General features: G+C 50.1%; 1 protein-coding gene and 1 long non-coding RNA gene across 2 annotated transcripts in view; both read left to right on the plus strand.

Annotated features, from left to right (window-relative positions):
• FAM20A (FAM20A golgi associated secretory pathway pseudokinase) overlaps positions 1 to 15546 on the plus strand; it is a 31456-nt gene extending 15910 nt beyond the window's left edge. The window contains exons 2-11 of the mRNA XM_028521693.2: positions 6096 to 6280; positions 7048 to 7098; positions 8531 to 8609; positions 9691 to 9783; positions 10253 to 10368; positions 10861 to 11041; positions 12128 to 12237; positions 13053 to 13134; positions 13612 to 13671; positions 14897 to 15546. Of these exons, the coding sequence (XP_028377494.1) occupies positions 6096 to 6280; positions 7048 to 7098; positions 8531 to 8609; positions 9691 to 9783; positions 10253 to 10368; positions 10861 to 11041; positions 12128 to 12237; positions 13053 to 13134; positions 13612 to 13671; positions 14897 to 15161 (1222 nt within the window). The 3' untranslated portion in view covers positions 15162 to 15546. The remainder of the gene's footprint in view (positions 1 to 6095; positions 6281 to 7047; positions 7099 to 8530; positions 8610 to 9690; positions 9784 to 10252; positions 10369 to 10860; positions 11042 to 12127; positions 12238 to 13052; positions 13135 to 13611; positions 13672 to 14896) is intronic.
• On the plus strand, positions 7105 to 7692 carry LOC118502157. The gene is made up of 2 exons (XR_004904846.1): positions 7105 to 7456; positions 7498 to 7692. It is a non-coding gene; the product is annotated as an uncharacterized LOC118502157 (long non-coding RNA).
• Positions 15547 to 18788: the final 3242 nt, after the last annotated feature.

Here is an 18788-nt window from a genome sequence, read left to right on the forward strand (position 1 = left end):
TTAAATTTTCTCTAGAACAGAGTGCTTTTGGACCAGCGCTGTAAGTTCCAGTGATTAGGCTCATGGGGATCCGGTCCTCCTGGAACCCTCTGAGTCCAGCTGCCCCACTTCCTTGCCAGGCTTACCTGTAGCACCTGGCTGATTAACACTGCACCCCAGTGGCTCTGCCCTCGGGATCCCAGAAGGGACTGGGGCACAGGTTGTCCCCCTCCATGCGCTCTCAGCTCCCCACATCCCAGGAAGAAAACCCAGGGCCCCACTCAGCCCACCAGGAGCAGCTGAAGTGCCCAGCTCCAGGCTCCTCACCCCGCCCCAGGCCAGCAGATGCCCCCAAGGCCAGGCCTGCCTGAACATTCAAAGGACAGTTTGTGCTTAGTTTGTGCGTGGAGAGACCGCAGACAAGCTTCAGCAGGATTCCAGGTCCCATTCCTGGATGATCCCGGACATTGCAGACAGGCCAAGGCACAGCAGTGGCTAACGCAACAGCGTGACGTAGGTGTTGTGCCCTTGCTTCTGGGATGTTCCAGAGGGATTTGCTCTGGCATGAAAAGCTGGTTGTTTCTGGTTACCCACTGAAAACCTATCCTCCACCGGGTCTCTGGTCTTCATAAACACTAATAATGCAGAGAGCTGCCAGTATTGGACACCCACTCTGTGGCTGGATGTTACTACACTTAATTCCTACAACACAATGAGGCAGCTGTCAGTATCCCCATTTTCCACAATAGGTAAACTGAGGCTCAGAGGGGTTAAAGTACTTCTCTGAAGGCCATGCCCTGTCCTCAGTCTTCTCATCTGCAAATTGGGCATAAGCATGTGTATCAGGTGCGGTGGCTGGCAGGTCACATGAGATCGTGTGTGTGGCAATGGCACCTAGCCCAAGCCTCAAGGTCATTCTGGGAAGAGGCAGGACAGGCCTTGGTAACACAAAAGTCTGTGTCCATTTCTACTGCTGCACTTCTGATTAGTTCCCGCTCAGCTTCTTGGTGCTTATTCGTGTCTGCTCACCTCATTCAGCAGGAGTGGAACTTTGTCATTGTCATCGCTGTCACACAAACAGGTCTTGCATTCTGCTTTTGTGCTGTTTATTCTTTATTTGGGAGAGTCAGTAAGTGCTCCTGCTGGAGATGGGAGCGTTTGAGACGGCCCTTGAAGGAGTCCCGCAGGTGAGGACTGCTGTCATGTGCACTGAAGACTTAGAAACAGCCTAAGAAAAAGAGTGGGGTTGTCCAGAAGATGAACAAACGAACTAAGAACTCTAATTCAGTCTGGACATGAAGCAAGGGGCTCAGAAGGCCCTGAGTGATAACAGCAGTTATTGAAAAAGAGTTGATCCTATTGACTCACAGGGGATTAGGAAGTGGTTTTGTTTGTTTATGAGAAAATTTTTTAATAATTGTGACATGGGAACAAACTTCAGGGTCCTGACTGGAACCCAAGGGGCAGAGGTGATAGCCGGGCTCCGTCACCCCCTTGGCGTGTGGGCTGTGCAGGGTGGGAGGTGACACCACCTCTCCAAACCAGTGCAGTGTGAGACACAGCAGAAGGGGGAAGGATGCTGGGACGCCCTTCCTTCCCCCTCCCACCCTCTCCCCAGGTTGTGACCAGTTCTGGGAAAGGCTGAATAGCACACCAGAGAGCCACGTGTCCGTACCTCACAGTAGACATGGGACGCTTAAAGAGCACTTGGTTCTTATCTAGAAGGGACACCCAGTTTGCCACACTTGTTTTTTCATTTGGATGCTGTAACCCCAGCTGCTGCAGTAGCTGGAATCCATGGACTACCAGCTCCACTTAAGGAAACTCCACCCTTCCCCACCCTCTTCCCCAGAATAATTGTTTCTCTTTCTCCTGATTTTCTGTGTTGTCCTGGTTCAGGATGACGAACTTAGCTCGGGACTGTGCATTCCTTCCATCAGACTCCCCAGAGAGTCCAGCAATTGCGGAGCTTTAGCCTCAAAGTAGCCTTGGGAACTAGAGCCTGGCAGACTGTTTTTTCAAATAAAAAGACATGTTAATATTGTTTGTTTGTTTTTTAATCTGGCAGGAGGCCTATTGACCTGGTCAACCATTTGCCCTTTCCCTGGATTTTCATAAAGCCCTAGGTCTGAAGCACTTTAAAATGTGTCACTTGAAATAATTATGTCAATGATTCAAAACTCTCCCCACCCCCAGTGGGAAGACCACAGAGGCCAAGTCGGTATTCAGCACTTCCCAAGCTCCTCCACTAGGGGCAGTGCAGGGTAAAAAACGCCCTCCACCCCTGAGGGTCTGGATTCTTGGACTTGGAGCCTGAGATGACCAAGTGAAATTTTCTTTGAAAATTAGGGTTTTATCTTAAAAATGATCACGTATTTTGCTTTCTTCCCCATAACATTTCTGTTTAATAGAAAGGTAATTTTAAAAACTGTCGACCAATAAGAAAATCGAACACTCCAGGTATATCGGCCGAGTTTGGTTTGTTGTCTGCTCCATCGCAGACCTTGGGGGAGGGGGGTGTCCCAGTGTGAGAAATGAGGATGTACAGGGACACCCAAGCCCTGACGCCATCGTCGGCTTTACCCAGCCAGAGGGCAACAGACCCGTTTCCCTTCTGTCTAGTCAGGCGGCTTCCGTCTTGCCCTCAACCATGCATTTATTCAGCCTTGCTCTCTAATCCTCAGATACACCTGCCCTGGCCTGCCTCTCCTAGCGCTCAGATTGTCCCCCATCCACCAGCACCCTCCACATCTCCTCCTTCCTGCAGACACCACCCACCGAACCCAGCTGAAGTCCACCTTCTTCCACTGTGGTCTTCTTCTGCCTGTCTTGTCATAGAACTATCTTTCCTTTCTCAAACATGTTACAGTGTTTTCGTCCAAACCACAGGTCTAGCCATCGATTTACAACTGCCTTATATGTTGCTCTGATCATGTCAGAGACATGCAATTTGTCTCCCATGCTAGACTTCACGCCGCTCAATGGCAGCGACATTGCTTTTTACTCTTTTCTTTTTCCCCTGGTGGAAACAGCTCCTGGGTGGGACAAACAGTAAGTGGATAATTAATTCTTTTCCTATACAGCATATTAATTAGTCTAACTCGGCTTCTAGCTCTACTTAAGGATCCACACCTTCTATTTTTTTCATTCTCACAAGTTACCTTTGCTCCCCTATCTCCTGACTCCTTAGTTCAGAAAATATTGGGAAATAGAAGATACAGACATTTTCATTCCAGTCAAGATGGCAGCGTAGGCAGACATGGCTCACCTCTTCACACAACCACATCAAAATTACAACTAAAATATAGAACAGCCATCACTCCAAACCATCAGAAATCGAGTTTAATGGAAGTCTGACAACTATAGAATTAAAGAAACTACATCCATTCAGACTGGTAGGAGAGGCACAGATGTGGAACAGGCTGGTCCCTCACCCATGTGTGGTGGATAAAAATTCAAGAGGGATATCTCAGGAGCAAGGAGTCCCAGCCCTACACTGGGCCCCCCAACCCAGAGTTCCACTGCCAGGAACATAAGTCCCCACAACTTTTGGTAGCAAACCAGCAGGGATTGAATCAGTGGAAGAAACTTCTGGAGCCCCAAGCAGTTCCTCTTAAAGGACCCACACATGGACTCACCTACCCAGACTCACTCCCTCTGAGCTCCAGCACTGGGGTAGCAGCTTGAAAGGCATCGGTGGTATACAGGGTGCAACTGAAGAGTCGAACATCAAGGCAAACAGAGGACATTGTCCCTTTTCTAAACCCTCCCCACACAGAGCTGGCTAGCTGGTGCCATATCTGAGATTCTATCAAACTGGCTAACACTGACCTGCCTTGGAGATCCCCAGAAACTCCACCCCACACAACTTATGGGCCCACCCAAGCTGCTCTTCCATATGAATGGCTGGTCTCAGGCTCCCGCTTCACAACTTCCTAAATCCTTTCTAACAAGCAACAGCTGACCTCAGTGAGTCCCTGGCCCAGCACTAGCAGCAGTCAGCCTAGATTCACAGCTTGGCTTCACGTGGGAATCGCCAAGCCCAGCACAAGTAGCAGCCATCTCAGATTGCTTTATAGCTCAGGCCGAGTGGCCCTGGGCAAAACACAGGTGGGAGCTGACCTTGGCCTGCACCACCTGGGAACCCCAAGGCCAGTGCACCCAGCTGACAGCTACAGACCATGACAGAGCACCACCAACCCACAGCTGATCCTCCAGATGTTGGTGGTCAGTGATTACATCCAATCCTTGCAGCTGACTGGCCTGGGTAAATCCCTCTCATTGACCTGCCAACAGCAACCAAGGCTCAACTACAAGAGGAGGGTGTACTCAGCCCACACAAAGGTCACACCTTGAGTACCCATCTTGGGTGATAGGGGAGGCTGTGCCACTGGACCCTATAGGGCATGTACTACATTAGGACACACTACCAAAACATACAGTCATAGCAGCTCTACCTAATACATAGAAACAAACACAGGAAGGATGCCAAAGTGAGACAAAGAGGAGACAAAGAGGAGACAAAGAAACATGGCCCAAATGAAAGAACAGATCAAAATGCCAGAAAAAAGACGTAAAAAAAAATGGAGATAAGCAATCTATCAGATGCAGAATTCAAAACACTGGTTATAAGGATGCTTAAGGAACTTAGTGAGGACCTCAACAGCATAAAAGAGATCCAGTCAGAAATGAAGGATACACTCATTGAAATAAAGAATGATTTACAGGGAAAGAACAGTAGAATGGATGAAGTCAAGAATCAAATCAATGATATGGAACATAATAAAGTAAAAAACAACCCATCAGAATGACAAGAAGAAAAGAGAATCCAAAAAAAATGAGGATAGTATATGCAGCCTCTGGGACAACTTCAAGAGGTCCGACATTTACACGGAGGTGCCAGAAGGAAAAGAGAAAGAGCAAGAAATTGGAAATCTATTTGAAAAAATAATGAAAGGAAATGTCCCTAACTTGGTGAAGGAAATAGACATGCAAGTCCAGGAAGCACAGAAAGTCCCAAACAAGATGGATGCAAAGAGGCCCACTCCAAGATACATCATAATTAAAATGCTAAAGTTTAAAGATAAAGAGAGAACCTTAAAAGCATCAAGAGAAAAGAAGTTAGTTACCTTCAAGGGAGTTCCCATAAGACTGTCAGCTGATTTCTCAAAAGAAACTTTGCTAGAAGGGATTGGCAAGAAATATTTAAAGTCATGAAAAGCACGGAACTACAGCCAAGATTGCTCTACCCAGCAGACACCATTTAGAATTGAAGGGCAGATAAAGAGCTCCCCAGACAAGAAAACTAAAGGAGTTCATCATCACCAAACCATTATTATATGAAATGTTAAAGGGATTTATGTAAGAAAAGAAGATCAAAACTATGAACAATAAAATGGCAAAAAATACAACTCTATCAACAATTGAATCTAAAAAACAAACTAAGCAATCAAGAAGAACAGAGACAGAGTCATGGATACATAGAGCATTTTGATGGTTGTTAGATGGGAGGGGGGGTGTAGGGGAATGGGTAAAGAGGTAAGAGGATTAAGAAGTACAAAGAGGTAGTTACAGGACAGCCATGGGGATGTAAAGTACAGAATAGGAAATGGAGTAGCCAAGGAGCTTATATGCATGACCCATGGACCTGAACAATGGTGTGGAGATTGCCTGAGGGAATGGGGATGCTGGGTGGAGGGGGGAGGGAAGGGGAAAAAAATCCAGACAACTGTAATAGCATAATCAATAAAATATAATTTTTTGAAAAGATAGAGATTTTTCTAATGGGAAAGTACACAAAGACACTCAGGATCACTTCCTGAGATCCCAGATTATATGAGGTCCCCAATTCTACTTTTAAACATCTGCCCTTTTCCTGCATAATATTTGTCACAGTTTGTATTAGGTATTTTGTATTGTGTATGGTATTGGATTAATTGTTAGCCTGTTTCGCTGCCTAGATTGTAAGCTCTCCAAGGGCCATGTAGCTGTTTTGCCACACATGGTAGGTGCTTAATGCTCTTGTTGAATGAATGAGTCCAGACAAGGTATCTTGGCAGGTCTTTGCATTCATGTTCCTCCAGTTAAAAAAATAGAAACCTCTCCTGCTCTTTCAGACGACACAAGATATATAGACAGCAGCTGAACCTCACTTCCCTGGACCCCCCGCTGCAGTTCCGACCCGAGGCCAGCTGGGTCCAGTTCCACCTGGGAATCAACCGCCACGGGTTGTACCCCCGGTCCAGTCCCATCGTCAGCGAACTCCTCCAGGACATGAGCCACCTTCCCACTATCAGTGCAGGTGAGGTCCCCCAGGATCACACAGGATGGACTGGCTGTTCCCTGAAAGGCTGGGTAAACCACCTGGGCTCTGGGGTGAAATAGTAAAGGGTTGACTCTGACTCCTGATAAAGGAAAAGAAAAGGAAAAGAAACAGGAAGGGAAGGGAAGGGAAGGAAAGGGAAAGAGAGAAAGGGAGAAAGGAAGGGAGGAAGAAAGAACTATAGACGTTGACCGCTTCCCTTTGAAAGAGCTCTGACAACCACAGTCTTATCACGGCCCATAAGGAGGTGTCCACCCGCATAAGGCAAGGTGATCACCAGCATCTCACAAGTGCTTTTTTCAGCCAGACAACTGTCTTACACAGTGAGCTTATGGCGTGCACATTATCGTTGCCACTTTACTGATGGGAAAACGGAGACTCGGAGGTTAAACAACTTGGCCAAGGCCAGTAGTGGACTTGGGATTCAAACACAGGCCTGCTGTCTCCCAGTCTGTTCAGTCAAGCACTGTGACAATCTAAGCGACAGAGAAACAGCCAGCACCAAGCTCCCAACCAGGTGCTGCTGGAATATCCACTGAAGGGCTAGTGAGCCCGGGACCTGAGATGAAGCAAGGTGAGAGATGGCAGCCAGCTGGGGCTCCAAGAGCCCCCCTATTGAATGGGCAAGGAAGGGCCCCAGGTTGCCTCACAGTGTCCCCTCTAATGTCTGGGCCAGAATCCAGGGCCCCAGGTTGTTGGCCCTGCTAAACACAGCTGAACCTTCTTACTGCCCGTCTCCTCCACAGATTACAGCCAGGACGAGAAAGCCTTGCTTGGGGCCTGTGACTGCACCCAGAGTAAGTGACGTGGCCCTGGCTCCACCCAGCCCTTCACGACCACAGCTGTGTGAGCCCTGGACCTGGCAGCAATGGGAAGGGCCCATCGGCCCCTCCATGGGGGTCCTGGTTGGGAGTTGCAGGGGCATGACTCTCTCTGCCTAATCTCCAAGAAGTCAGCATTTCTCCCCACGCACCCACACCACAGAAAAGTCCCTGCTGCTCCGTGGGTGGTCTGGGCAGCATCCTTGCATCATTGAGGAGCTTGTTAGAAATACAAACTCTCAGCCCCCCTCTGAGTTTCTGAATCAGAGTCTGATGTTAACAAAGTCCTCAAGGGAGTGGACTGTACTTGCAGGTTCAAGAAGAGGTTGTACAAGTAGTTATATTCAAGCAGTAATTGAAACACCAGTTGAGAAGGACAGTGGTTCTCAGGCCCCACAACGTTTCAGAGTCTCCTGGCGAGTCTACAAAGTGCAGAGGCCTGGCCTCCACCCCAGGTTTCGGTTCAATTGCAAAGGGAGGGGTCTGGGCATCAGCCTCTTAAACCATTCCTAGTGGTTCTAATACAGCCGAGGTTGAGACCCCCTCTCTGGGGTCAATGATTAATAGAATCATTAATCATTGACCATTGGCCATTAATCATTGGGGGCAGCACTGCCCCCTCCCAGGGTATCATGAATTAGGCACAGTTGTGCCCGGGCACCACACAGCCCCCAGAGTGGCCAGGCCAGACCTGGGCCTCGAGGCCCCCAGACCAGTCACCACTGGCCACGAGTAGCCTCATCCACTCACCTCAGTGGACCAAACATACACCAGACATTTCTCTGTGTGTCGTGACGTGTTTGAAAGACAGAGGTTTATCACCTTTTGCCGTTTTATAGAATATAGAGGTGAGTGAGACATTGTCGTGACCCTCCGGGCTCCCAGTGGTGCCGGGACAGGGTGGGCCAGTGAGGTGCCCGGGACACGACAGGTCAGGAGGCAACTCGCACTGGTCAGGGTCATGTGAGGGCATCTTAGGTGCCTTGTGCCCCCAGCCCTGTCCCAGCCCAGATGTGCAGCCTTACAGAGGAAGATATACAGACAAACTAGTCTAGTAATGCAAGATAGCAGACGGCATACTCAGAAGCTACAAGGTGCCAGTGAAGTGCAAAGAGGAAGGAGTCAGTTCTTCGAGAAACATTCTCTGGGGTTTTCTGTGAGTGCCTGTCTGGCCAAAACCCATACTGTCGGCCCTGTTCCCATAGCAGCAGGAAAGCTATTGTCTTGACCTCCTGGGCACACTCCCCTCAGCCCAGAAGCGATGGAATTTACCCTGCAGGCCTCAAAAAGCAAATTCCAGTCTCTAGAAAAAACAGATGAAATCAGTTGGGTTTATTGAATGACCAAAGGGTCAGGGCCCTGAACTTTGCCCCAGAAGCGTGGTTAATTCTCCCTTGTCCCCTGACAGTTGTGAAACCCAGTGGGGTCCACCTCAAGCTGGTTCTGAGGTTCTCGGACTTCGGGAAGGCCATGTTCAAACCCATGAGGTAAGCGACTGCCTTCCTTGCCTCAGGTCCAGCCTGGGCAGCCCTGGGGGAGTTTTGGTCCAAAACCAGTGAGTGATGAGGAGAGGCAGGTCCAGCCCAGGCTGGGCTGAACAAGTGGCTACACCTTTCAAAATAGAAGCCCGACTTAGGGCAGCCCCTCCCTGTGTTTACCAGCACTCAGAAATGCACTCCACTGTTCCCATGGCTGGTGCTGTTTGTTTTCAGCTTTCTGCAACATTATGTTTATTTACATTTAAGTTGCGTTTGCACCTATGGTGTCATCTAACACTGTAGATTATAAAATTATTCAAAGATCATCATCCCTCCAGGTTTATTAGTGTTGAGGCCAGGAGCCTCGATGCCCTTCGTGACTAGAAGGACCTTCCTGATCAGACATGCCCAGCCAGCCCACCACGCTCAGGCAGGCTGACGCTCCGCAGGCGTCTATTCAAGTTAAAAACGTATATAAATCCACATCCTCTACACCAGCCTCCTCCCTCAACCCTCTGGCTGGCCGGCTCTCATGACCCAGCGAGGTATCTTGGAGGGGACAAGACAGTCCAGTTACTCCTCCCTACCACCCCAAGTCCCAGAACTCTCTGTCCTTCAAAAACCTCAGTCATGGAATTGCATCTTTAGGGCACTTTGCTTTTATAAAGCCCTGTCTTGCACCCCACCTCTCTTAGTCCTGAGCATCTGGGTCTCCCCTGTTCTGCTTTCACTAGCCAGTTCCCTCGCCTGTGTTCTATCTGCAGAAAGAAGGTCTGTATTTCTTCCCTCTCAGCTGCTGGGCTTTTTAACAGTCAGCTGCTGTCACCAAAGTTCTTAAGGGGACTTGGCGTTGGGGGTGCCAACAAGGCAGCGTCTTGCAGGAAGCCTGGGTCCTCTTACCAAGCAAGTCTCCTAGCCCGGGGAGTGACTGGCCACACCTGATTTGTCACTCCATCAACGATATGTACATTAGCACACATTCAAAGCACAAAAGTACACTTTCCTTTTCCCCCGGTCCCGCTCATCGGCTGTCTTCTCGGGCTCCCAGCTGAAGTCTGCGTCCAGGGCATGATTCCTTCCTTCTTTTCAGACAGCAGCGAGATGAAGAGACACCCGCGGATTTCTTCTACTTCATTGACTTTCAGAGACACAATGCTGAGATTGCAGCTTTCCACCTGGACAGGTAGGGTCTGGCCCCACGGAGAGGGGCATTGACGGCGAGGGCCAGTCTCAAGAAGGGATGCTGGGGAAGACACCAGGTGGGAGCTCCCTGGAATGTCTTCCTTCTGGCGCTTTGTCTCCTTCGTGAACACCACCTGAGAGCCTTTCAGCCTCGCCCTGGCCCCACTGAATCAGAGCCTGCATTTGAACAAGGTCTTGTGTGACTCATATGCACATTAGAATATGAGAAGCTCTAACCTAGAACACAGCTTGGATGGTGGAAGTTTTGCCCAAAAGGCTTGATGGAATGAGGAATCCTCTTCTGTCCCTTCTGCCACCCCTTTCAATGTAGGTTTGCCCTGGACACCATCCACTCAGCCCTGCGGGGACCCCCGCAGCTGAGTGTGGTCAGAAATGCCAGTCCATTTTAATGGGTGACCATTGAACTCCTGGCTGTCCCTCAGATCTGACTAGGGCTCTCTCTCTTTCAGGATTCTGGACTTCCGACGGGTGCCACCAACAACAGGGAGGCTAGTCAATGTCACCAAGGAAATCTTAGAGATCACCAAGAATGAAATCCTGCAGAGTGTTTTCTTTGTCTCCCCAGGTAGAGTACTGGCCAAAGCAATCTTCTGGGCCTAAGAACACAGCAGGCCAACATGGCCGCCGTTGCGTTCAGCAGCGGTCTCTCCTGCCAGTGGCAACGTCCATTGCTGGGGCGGGCATATGCCGTCATCCAGCATCCCACCCTGGTCCCCCTGAGCTTCACACAAGAGGAGCTGGGGGCGGGAAAAGGTCACACATGAGATGCTAACGAGACCAGGCAGGCACCTAATGACAGTGCCGACCTCCCTGGAATCAGGCATCATCTGGACCAAGAACACTGGTCATATGGACAGGAGGCAGTGGAGCTGGTCTGGGAACTTTCTCTGCTCTGGGACGTTTGAAAATTGGTGCACAGGATGCTCGGTTTAAGAGTGTTCACCATCTGGAAAAGTTCAGGGGTCCCCTTCCCTCCCAGTGGACTTCCTGGGGCAGGAAGGTGGTCTGCCTCTGAGGCCCTTCTCTTACGCCTCCTCTCCACTGCCCCATCCTCCAGCCAGCAACGTGTGCTTCTTCGCCAAGTGCCCCTACATGTGCAAGACCGAATACGCTGTCTGTGGCAACCCCCACCTACTGGAGGGCTCCCTCTCCGCGTTCCTGCCGTCCCTCAACCTGGCCCCCAGGCTGTCTGTGCCCAACCCCTGGATCCGCTCCTATACACTGGCGGGAAAAGAGGAGTGAGTTGGCCCCGGGCCACATGGCCACACACATTAGTCCCTGAGAGTGACCACAGCAACGTGAGAGTGACATGTTCCCTGTCTCCTACACCAAGGACTTGTGGCTAGCTTGGCTTTTGGACCCCAAGAGCTACCTCAGTTTTCCTTTGCCTCATTGCATATAGATCCTGGGACCAGCTGGCCTGTGTTTACTCTCCCCTTAGTTCATTTATTCAGTTATAAAGAGCCTACTATGTACCCAACACTAGGTGCTGGGGGATACAGAAATGAAAGACACACAAGAAGCTCTGTGGTCAAGCTGGGGTCAGAGGAATAGCCAGATTCTGCGAACGCAGCAACACCTGCTGTGATACAGAGAAGCACTGAGGGCCCACAGGAGACACTGGTCCCCCCGAGTAAATCCGTGAAGCCAAGGACCCCATCGTCACATCCCAGGGTTTAGCACATCCCTGGCACACAGTAGATACTCAGTTCATGTTAGTTGACTGAGTGAATAGGTTCCTGGTGCTATTCATGAGGATTAGTAACCCAGAGAAGCAAAGTTCTGGAGAATAGGACAGATCCTAAGGGACTTGAGAAGGCTAGGAGCCCACCCAATGGAAAGGGCCATGGCCCAGGGAGGCGGGGTGGATCCAGGCAGAGGAGCATGTGTGAGAGAGACAGAGAGCGGCTTATGGGGGGCAAGGGATGTCTCAGGAGAGCTGCAGGGCCCAAGGCTCGGTGAGAGGAGCTACAGAGAAAGCAGGTCGGGGACACGCAGCCAGGCTGCCCCCCCCCCCCACACTGCCCCATCATCACCCCTCGGGAGTGTGATATGCTGGCCATCAGTGTGATACCCAGCACAGCGGATACTCAGGAAACACGTCCTCAAAGGACCCAGAAAATTCTCACCCTGTGGACTCTACGGCCTCCCATGTCTTCGCCCAGGGTCCACCCGAATGTACCCAGCTACCGTCTGCATGCCTAGGGCAGGGTGAGAGGGTGAGCCAGGCAGGGGTTTTGGGGTGGGGGGGACAGATGTGAGGAGGGCCCCCAACACCTTGCCATCTTGGCTTTTCCAGCCCCAGGACTGGTTCTCCCCCTCAGGTGGGAGGTCAATCCTCTTTACTGCGACACCGTGAAGCAGATCTACCCCTACAACAGCAGCAACCGGCTGCTCAACATCATCGACATGGCCATCTTCGACTTCCTCATCGGTAGGTCCCCTGCCCGGGGCTCTTGGCAGAGTAGGCTCTGCTGTGGGTCTGGGATTTTCCCTGCCCTTGGGCATGTTGCAGCCCGAACCATGTGGACTCAATAGCCCCACACCGCCCACGGCCACAGCAGTGGCGGAGGTCCCAGAGGACAGAAGTGAGCATGCTCCCCTCCCAAAAGGCAGAGATATGAGCCAGCCAGGCCCAAGCGGGCCTCAGGTTTGGGCCTCAGGTTTAGGCCTCAGGTTTGAACTCATTGATTCCCTGGACCGATTGCGGGGAAACCAGGAAGGAAAGAGCAGAGCGCCCAATGAACGGGGGCAGTGGGTAGGCCTCGGGAAGGGGCTGGTCATCTGCCTTTGAGTCCCTTGGGGACCGGGGAAGACTAGGGGGACAGAGTGCTGAAGGTGGCCAGCACACACATGTGCGGATCCGGAGTCCCACAGCCCCCACCCCGCTCACTCTCACACCCTGTGGGAAGTTAACCTGTGTCTGCCTCCTACAAGCCTCAGTTGAGGAGCTCAGGTGAGGAAAGCCAATATCAACATGGAGTGTTCGAGTCCCGGGCCCGGGGGTTGGGGAAAACAGTGAAAGCCTTAGGTTTGCAAAGTCCACACTAGGGTTTGTTGGCTCGTTTAGCTTCCTTCTCCCTCAACAACGTCCCTGATCACTCTGGGGAAATGACAGCTTGTGGCCCTGGGTTCAGACTCCTGTCTGAACTGCTAAAAGGCCCCCATGCCCTGGAGAGAAAACAGGAGGTCAGGAGCACCTGCCCCCTGGCCTAGGGGCCTCATCTCCAATGTCCTCCTCCTTTACAGGCAATATGGACCGTCACCATTATGAGATGTTCACCAAATTTGGGGATGATGGGTTCCTTATTCACCTTGACAACGCCAGAGGGTAAGTGTCCCACCACTCCCCCTGCCCTGCCGCACCCCTTGCAGCTGCGCAGGGGAACCAGCAGTCCGAGAATGAGGAGCTTGTGGTCATGTTCCCTGTCTCCTTGCCCCACTTGTTTTTCTCTTGATCTGTGTAAACTACCACTTATGTCTCCTCAACCCCAAGAGCACCAGTGAAATAGATTGGACTTTTCCATGGTTTTTTTACTGGAAGGTTCACTCCTGGAGGCAGAGCACGTGGCAGGTCCTCAGTGTCTGGCCCTCTGCAGTTGGTGAATGAGTGAACGGGTGAATGTTTGGTTTCAATTCCTTTAGACGGAGAATTTTGTGACCTAATTGAGGACAGAGGCTGCAGGGGCAGCTGCCAAGACCCTTGGCATTTTACCCCGAGCTGTGCTTCAGAAAAGAGGCTGAGGGAGGGAAGAACCATTCAGAAGGGGGGTGCTGCTTGCCACCCACGAAAACCCGTGTCTTCTAGGTTTGGACGACACTCCCACGACGAAGTCTCCATCCTCTCGCCACTCTCCCAGTGCTGCAGGTGAGCTCTCGGTTCAAGGGCGGGTCACGACTGTGACACTCCATCCTGCTTGCAACCAAGTTCTGAGGCTCTTACTCAGTTTTCATTGGTTTGGGGCATGGGTGGGTGGAATGACAGGAATTACCACTGACGGAATTTTCCCCAAGGACAGCTGAGAGTCTTTCATCTTTCATCATGGGATGAATTAGGATCTTAAAAAAAAAAAAAAAAAAGCCTTTCAATCACTAACTTTAATCCTTAGCCCACTCAGATAATAATCACCCACTCTGGCAGAGCCTGTCTTGTGTGTGACTAATCAGCCCTCTGCTTCGCCTGGCGCTCACATAAGCTCATGAATATCACTACTTGATCACCAGCTAGGTAAAATTCTGACTCCAGCCCCACAAGCCCATGTCAGACTGAAAGAAGTACTGACACCTTCGGCCACCATTTCTCTGGAGGACCTCTGACCTACTTCTCTGTCTCCCTGGTCTCACCAGGCTTGTGAAATTGCCCAGCTGCTCAGCCACAGTGAGAGCTCATTAGAAATCTGTGACTCACACGTAGCAAAATCATCTCATTCACTTTCAGCTGGAACTCAGAATGAAGCCTGAATTTTCTGTATCCACTCTTGGGTTCACGCACACGAGCCCCCCTCCCGCCTCTCTTCCTCTCCTCCCGAGGAGGGCAGGCCGTGTATGACCAAAGTTGGACGACGAGGCTGCTTAGGCATCTGAGTCCAAGTCAGGTTCCTGTGTGAAATCAAAATCCTTAAGGCGAGGCTGGCCCCACCCCCACTTCACCCCTCTGGTTTGAGAATCTGACACCGAGAAGTATATAAAGTTGCCAAGAAGCAACTGGGAGGCTGTCACCAGGCTTTTGAGGTGGCAACTGCCATCACTTTCGCTACAGGAAACCTCTCGTAGCTTTACATCTCCTTGGAAAGCCATTATCACTTCAGACTTCCTTAGCAACGTCAGATGCTCACGGTCCAGCATTACTGGGTGGCATCACAACCAGCAGAGTACAAATGGCTCCGCGGGCCTTTGACCAAAAGGCCACTGGAAAAGGGCTGCAGAATACTGGGTCATCTCTCAGTCGTTCCTTTTACCTGGTTTCCACTGAGATGTGCTTAAGACATTCAGGGAGAGGCTCTCAGAACATCAGCTATGACGGCTTCCTGTGGAGGAAGTTAGTTATTTTCTTTACATTGACTTACGTGGTCCCTATGCCTCTGCCCTCCCAGGATAAAAAAGAAAACACTTCTGCACCTGCAGCTGCTGGCTCAAGCCAAGTACAGACTCAGCGACGTGATGCGGGAGTCACTGCTGGCGGACCAGCTCGCCCCTGTCCTCACAGAGCCCCACCTCCTCGCCCTGGACCGGAGACTCCAGATCATCCTAAGGACAGTGCAGGGCTGCGTGGAGGCCCACGGAGAGCACAGCGTCATAGCCAGTGGCCCAGCAGAACAGCCAGCCCCAGACTCTGGCCAGGCTAACGTGCCAAGCTAGGGGCTGGACCCGTCCAGCCGCAGGTACTACCCCTGGAGCCAGCAGTGGACCCGAGTGTGGGCCACTGCATGCTCACGCGCCCCCGGGACGTGGCAGGTCTTGGGGCATGAGCTCGGGAAGCAGGCGGGGCATTGGGATGATTCTGAAAGAGCAGAAGTGGGCTTCACCGGCCCTTCCTCCCTGGCACGCTGCTTCTCCAGTGGACGGCCTTGGCTCCCTCTTGCTCAGGAAGCACGGCCTCGCCAAGGCCACGGGCCAGCTCCTGGGCCCACTGGGAAATCAGGATAAATCTGGGTACACGGCAGGCTTGAAAGGTTTGGAAACCTTGTTCCCAGAAGAGAGTATTCACTGTTACAAATAAAATAAAAGGACATCCAGTGGACACTAACTAAACCTCCAGACTCTTTGTACCTACAAGGGTAATTCCCAATCCCAATAAAGCATCTGGCATATCACGAGCAAACAAAGAAATCTAAAACTACTAACTCTCAAATTGGTTCAAAGTAAACTTCACATTTTCTACTTATATTCCAGTCAACGTGGCCCAACCTGAGGATGATAATCACTACTGACTGGTCCTCTAGAGTAATTTCTAAGAAATGTTATCACAAGAGGTAAAAGTAACAGGGATTTGCTCAGGATATCAGAAAAGGGATGTTTCAACCTGAAGACTATCTAAATATCAATAGAAATAACATCAAGGATGTCAAAATTAGCACCCAATAACAGGAAGAATTCCAATGAAAGGGAACAGGGGTGGCCTTGAAGGTGGGACAGCACAGACCCAGGCCCAGCAGCTACATGAGCCCAGACTGAGGCGGGGGAGGGCCAGGGCCCACCCCAGCTCAGTAACCACAATTCCCCCCCAAGATCCCGGAATTGTGCCCCACTTGCCCCCCAAGAGCAGCAGGGGGCCATCTGGAGGTCCGGCAGGCCAGATGCCCTTGCCAGCAGTTTTCTCAAAAAGGACTAAACCAAGCTTACTTTGCAAACCTCCCTCAGAAGTGGGTCTATCGGGGATTCCCTGTCTCCTCCACATTCGACCTACTGACTTGCTGATGTCCGAAACTCCTTTAATAGGAGGCTGTTTCTTATTCCGTAATCCATAACTAAAAACACAAAATGCCAGGAAAGTAGGCATGCTATGGAGGGCTGAGTCGGTCAACAAGTGAAAACTCCTGGTTATGTATCAACTTACAGGGTACAAGGTCAAGAGCTAGGGAAGTCCTCCACTTCTGCCGTGTGCCCAGACAGCACAGACTGGAGCAGGGAGTCTCTGCCCCACCCTGACGCCCCACAGCACAATGCCCCTGAACCTCACGTCCCTCTTCCACCCCTCACTGGGCTCCAACCACACGTGAGGACAGACACGCAGGTTCCCAGTCCTCCTGAACACACAGAGTCCCCTACATCCAATGCACACGGAAGGAAAACCACGCCGAGACTGATGCAAACCACACAGCTGGAGGACTCACACCTACTCCCAAGTGTTCTTCCCACGGCAGCACAGACACCCAGCAGAGTCTTGCCCAATTTATGAAGTTGTATTGCTTTCAAAAAAAAATTTTTATTGATGGATTTCAGAGGATGGGAGAGAAAAATACACCCCATTGATTTATTGCCCCATTCATTTATGCATTCATCAGTTGATTCTCCTATGTGCCCTGGCCAGAGAGCGAGCTGGCAACCTTGGTGTATAGGGACGATGCTCTAACCAACTGAGTTACCCAGCCAGGGCTGAAGTTATGTAAAGAAAAAAAAGTCAGCTCATTAATAGAGGACCCTGAATTGCAGAGACCTCCCTTACAGAGGTAAGTGCTGCACCCCAGGGCCTCCCACGTCATGACCTGTTTGCCTGCTTCAGGCCAGTAATGCCCTTTGGAGGGACCAGGAAATTTCACACAGGAGGAGCCATGTCCGTGCAAGACATTCACAGAAGAGCACAGTGGTCTGGGACTTGCGAAGTACAGAGCCTCAGAAAGGTAAGCTGCAGCTCCATCTCGCAGGGCCTTTCTTGTGACAACATACTGGTTTTCCAATGGCCTAGAATACAAATTTGGTGTACTTTACAGGGAGAGAACTGAATCTGACCACAATCTGTAGAGTACCCAGATACCTAATTACCCACTTATCTTAAACGTTCTATTAAGTTTTCACTAACAGCAAAATTAAGGCTCTATCATTTGTCAAAAACAGCAGAAAACATGACTCTCTTCTTAGAACTATCAAGTTCTTCTACCATGTTCCTTGTGGACCATTGTTCAACTTCCCACAATGTAAAAATCCTCCTGTCTCTATGTAAAAGTTGTTCTTGTTACTACTGATAGCAAACTAAAAAGTGAAAGGGACTTCTGGAGCATGTCACTTGGCAGAGAAAAAGCATTTAGAGAATTCACATATCCTTTAAGTCAGGAGGACACTTGCATTTGAAGAGTGTAAAAAATAGTTGATTCTCTTATTTGTGGTAGTTGGATCATCTGTGAAGTCACCAGACACTAAATTAATGGATACTGAACTATTTGCTCCCTAGGGAAAATACAAAGGTTTAGGTTCCTGTGAGCCTCTGGATACATTTTTGTCAACCAGTCAATACATAATCTTGTTTTATGTGTTAAGGTACGTTAAAGAGACCTTAACACAGTGTGGACTCATTAAGCTTGTGTTCCACAGCACTGCATGTAACTCATACCTGAGGCTTATTTAACTCACTCACTTTCTCTGTAAGGCACGCCACATCCTCCCTACCCTGCGAAATACTGGCCAACACCATAGCACTATACTTGGGGGCCATTTTAAACAGCAAAATCACCAACAGAAAGCACAAAAATGCAAAAAAGTGGTACTAAATAGACCATGAAAGAGACATCTGATTCTAGTCCGAGAGCCCAAACAGGCCAAGCATCTTGCTCAGCCTGACCGGGCGGGGCCCGTGCAGTGGGCCCGTCTTGAAGTGACTGACGGGCTGTGAGCACTCATTTCGGGGTTGCAAATGTTAGCCAAATGGACAAATACACCAAATTCACTACAGTATCTGTGAACAAGAATAAACTGTAACTCATTTTGAGATTAACAAAAATGACAAAAAAGCTCTCCATCTAGTGGTAAATTTTAAAATCACATATCTACTTGAGCTCAACTGGCAGAACTTTCACAAAATGAAAGTATCATACCCATTAGTAGTTTTGGTAATCACAGCAGAGTAAGAGTTGTCACAGCTCTGAACTTATGCCAATAAGCAAATTCTAACTTTATCAGTACATAACACTGGTGTCTGTGTAAAAGTTCAATAGGATAAGCAGAAAGATTTATGATTCCCCCTTTTATTTTTGAAGATTTTATTTCCAGATAGAGAAGGGAAGGAAAGAGGGAGAGAAACATGTGTGGCTGCCTCTCGCACACCCCACACTGGGCACCCAGCCTGCAACCCAGGCATGTGCCCGGACTGGGAACTGAACTGATAACCATTTGGTTTGCAGGCCCGTGCTCAATGCACTGAGCCACACCTCCCCTGCTTTTAAATTTTCCTATGTACAGACTTTATTACTAACTATAATGATAGCTACTTTGGGGGATATACTGAATGGTGACCTAGCAACTGCTGCTCAAGGTTGGCTTACCAAAAGAGTT

This window comes from Phyllostomus discolor, chromosome 8, assembly GCF_004126475.2.
Source record: "Phyllostomus discolor isolate MPI-MPIP mPhyDis1 chromosome 8, mPhyDis1.pri.v3, whole genome shotgun sequence".
NCBI lineage: Eukaryota > Metazoa > Chordata > Mammalia > Chiroptera > Phyllostomidae > Phyllostomus > Phyllostomus discolor.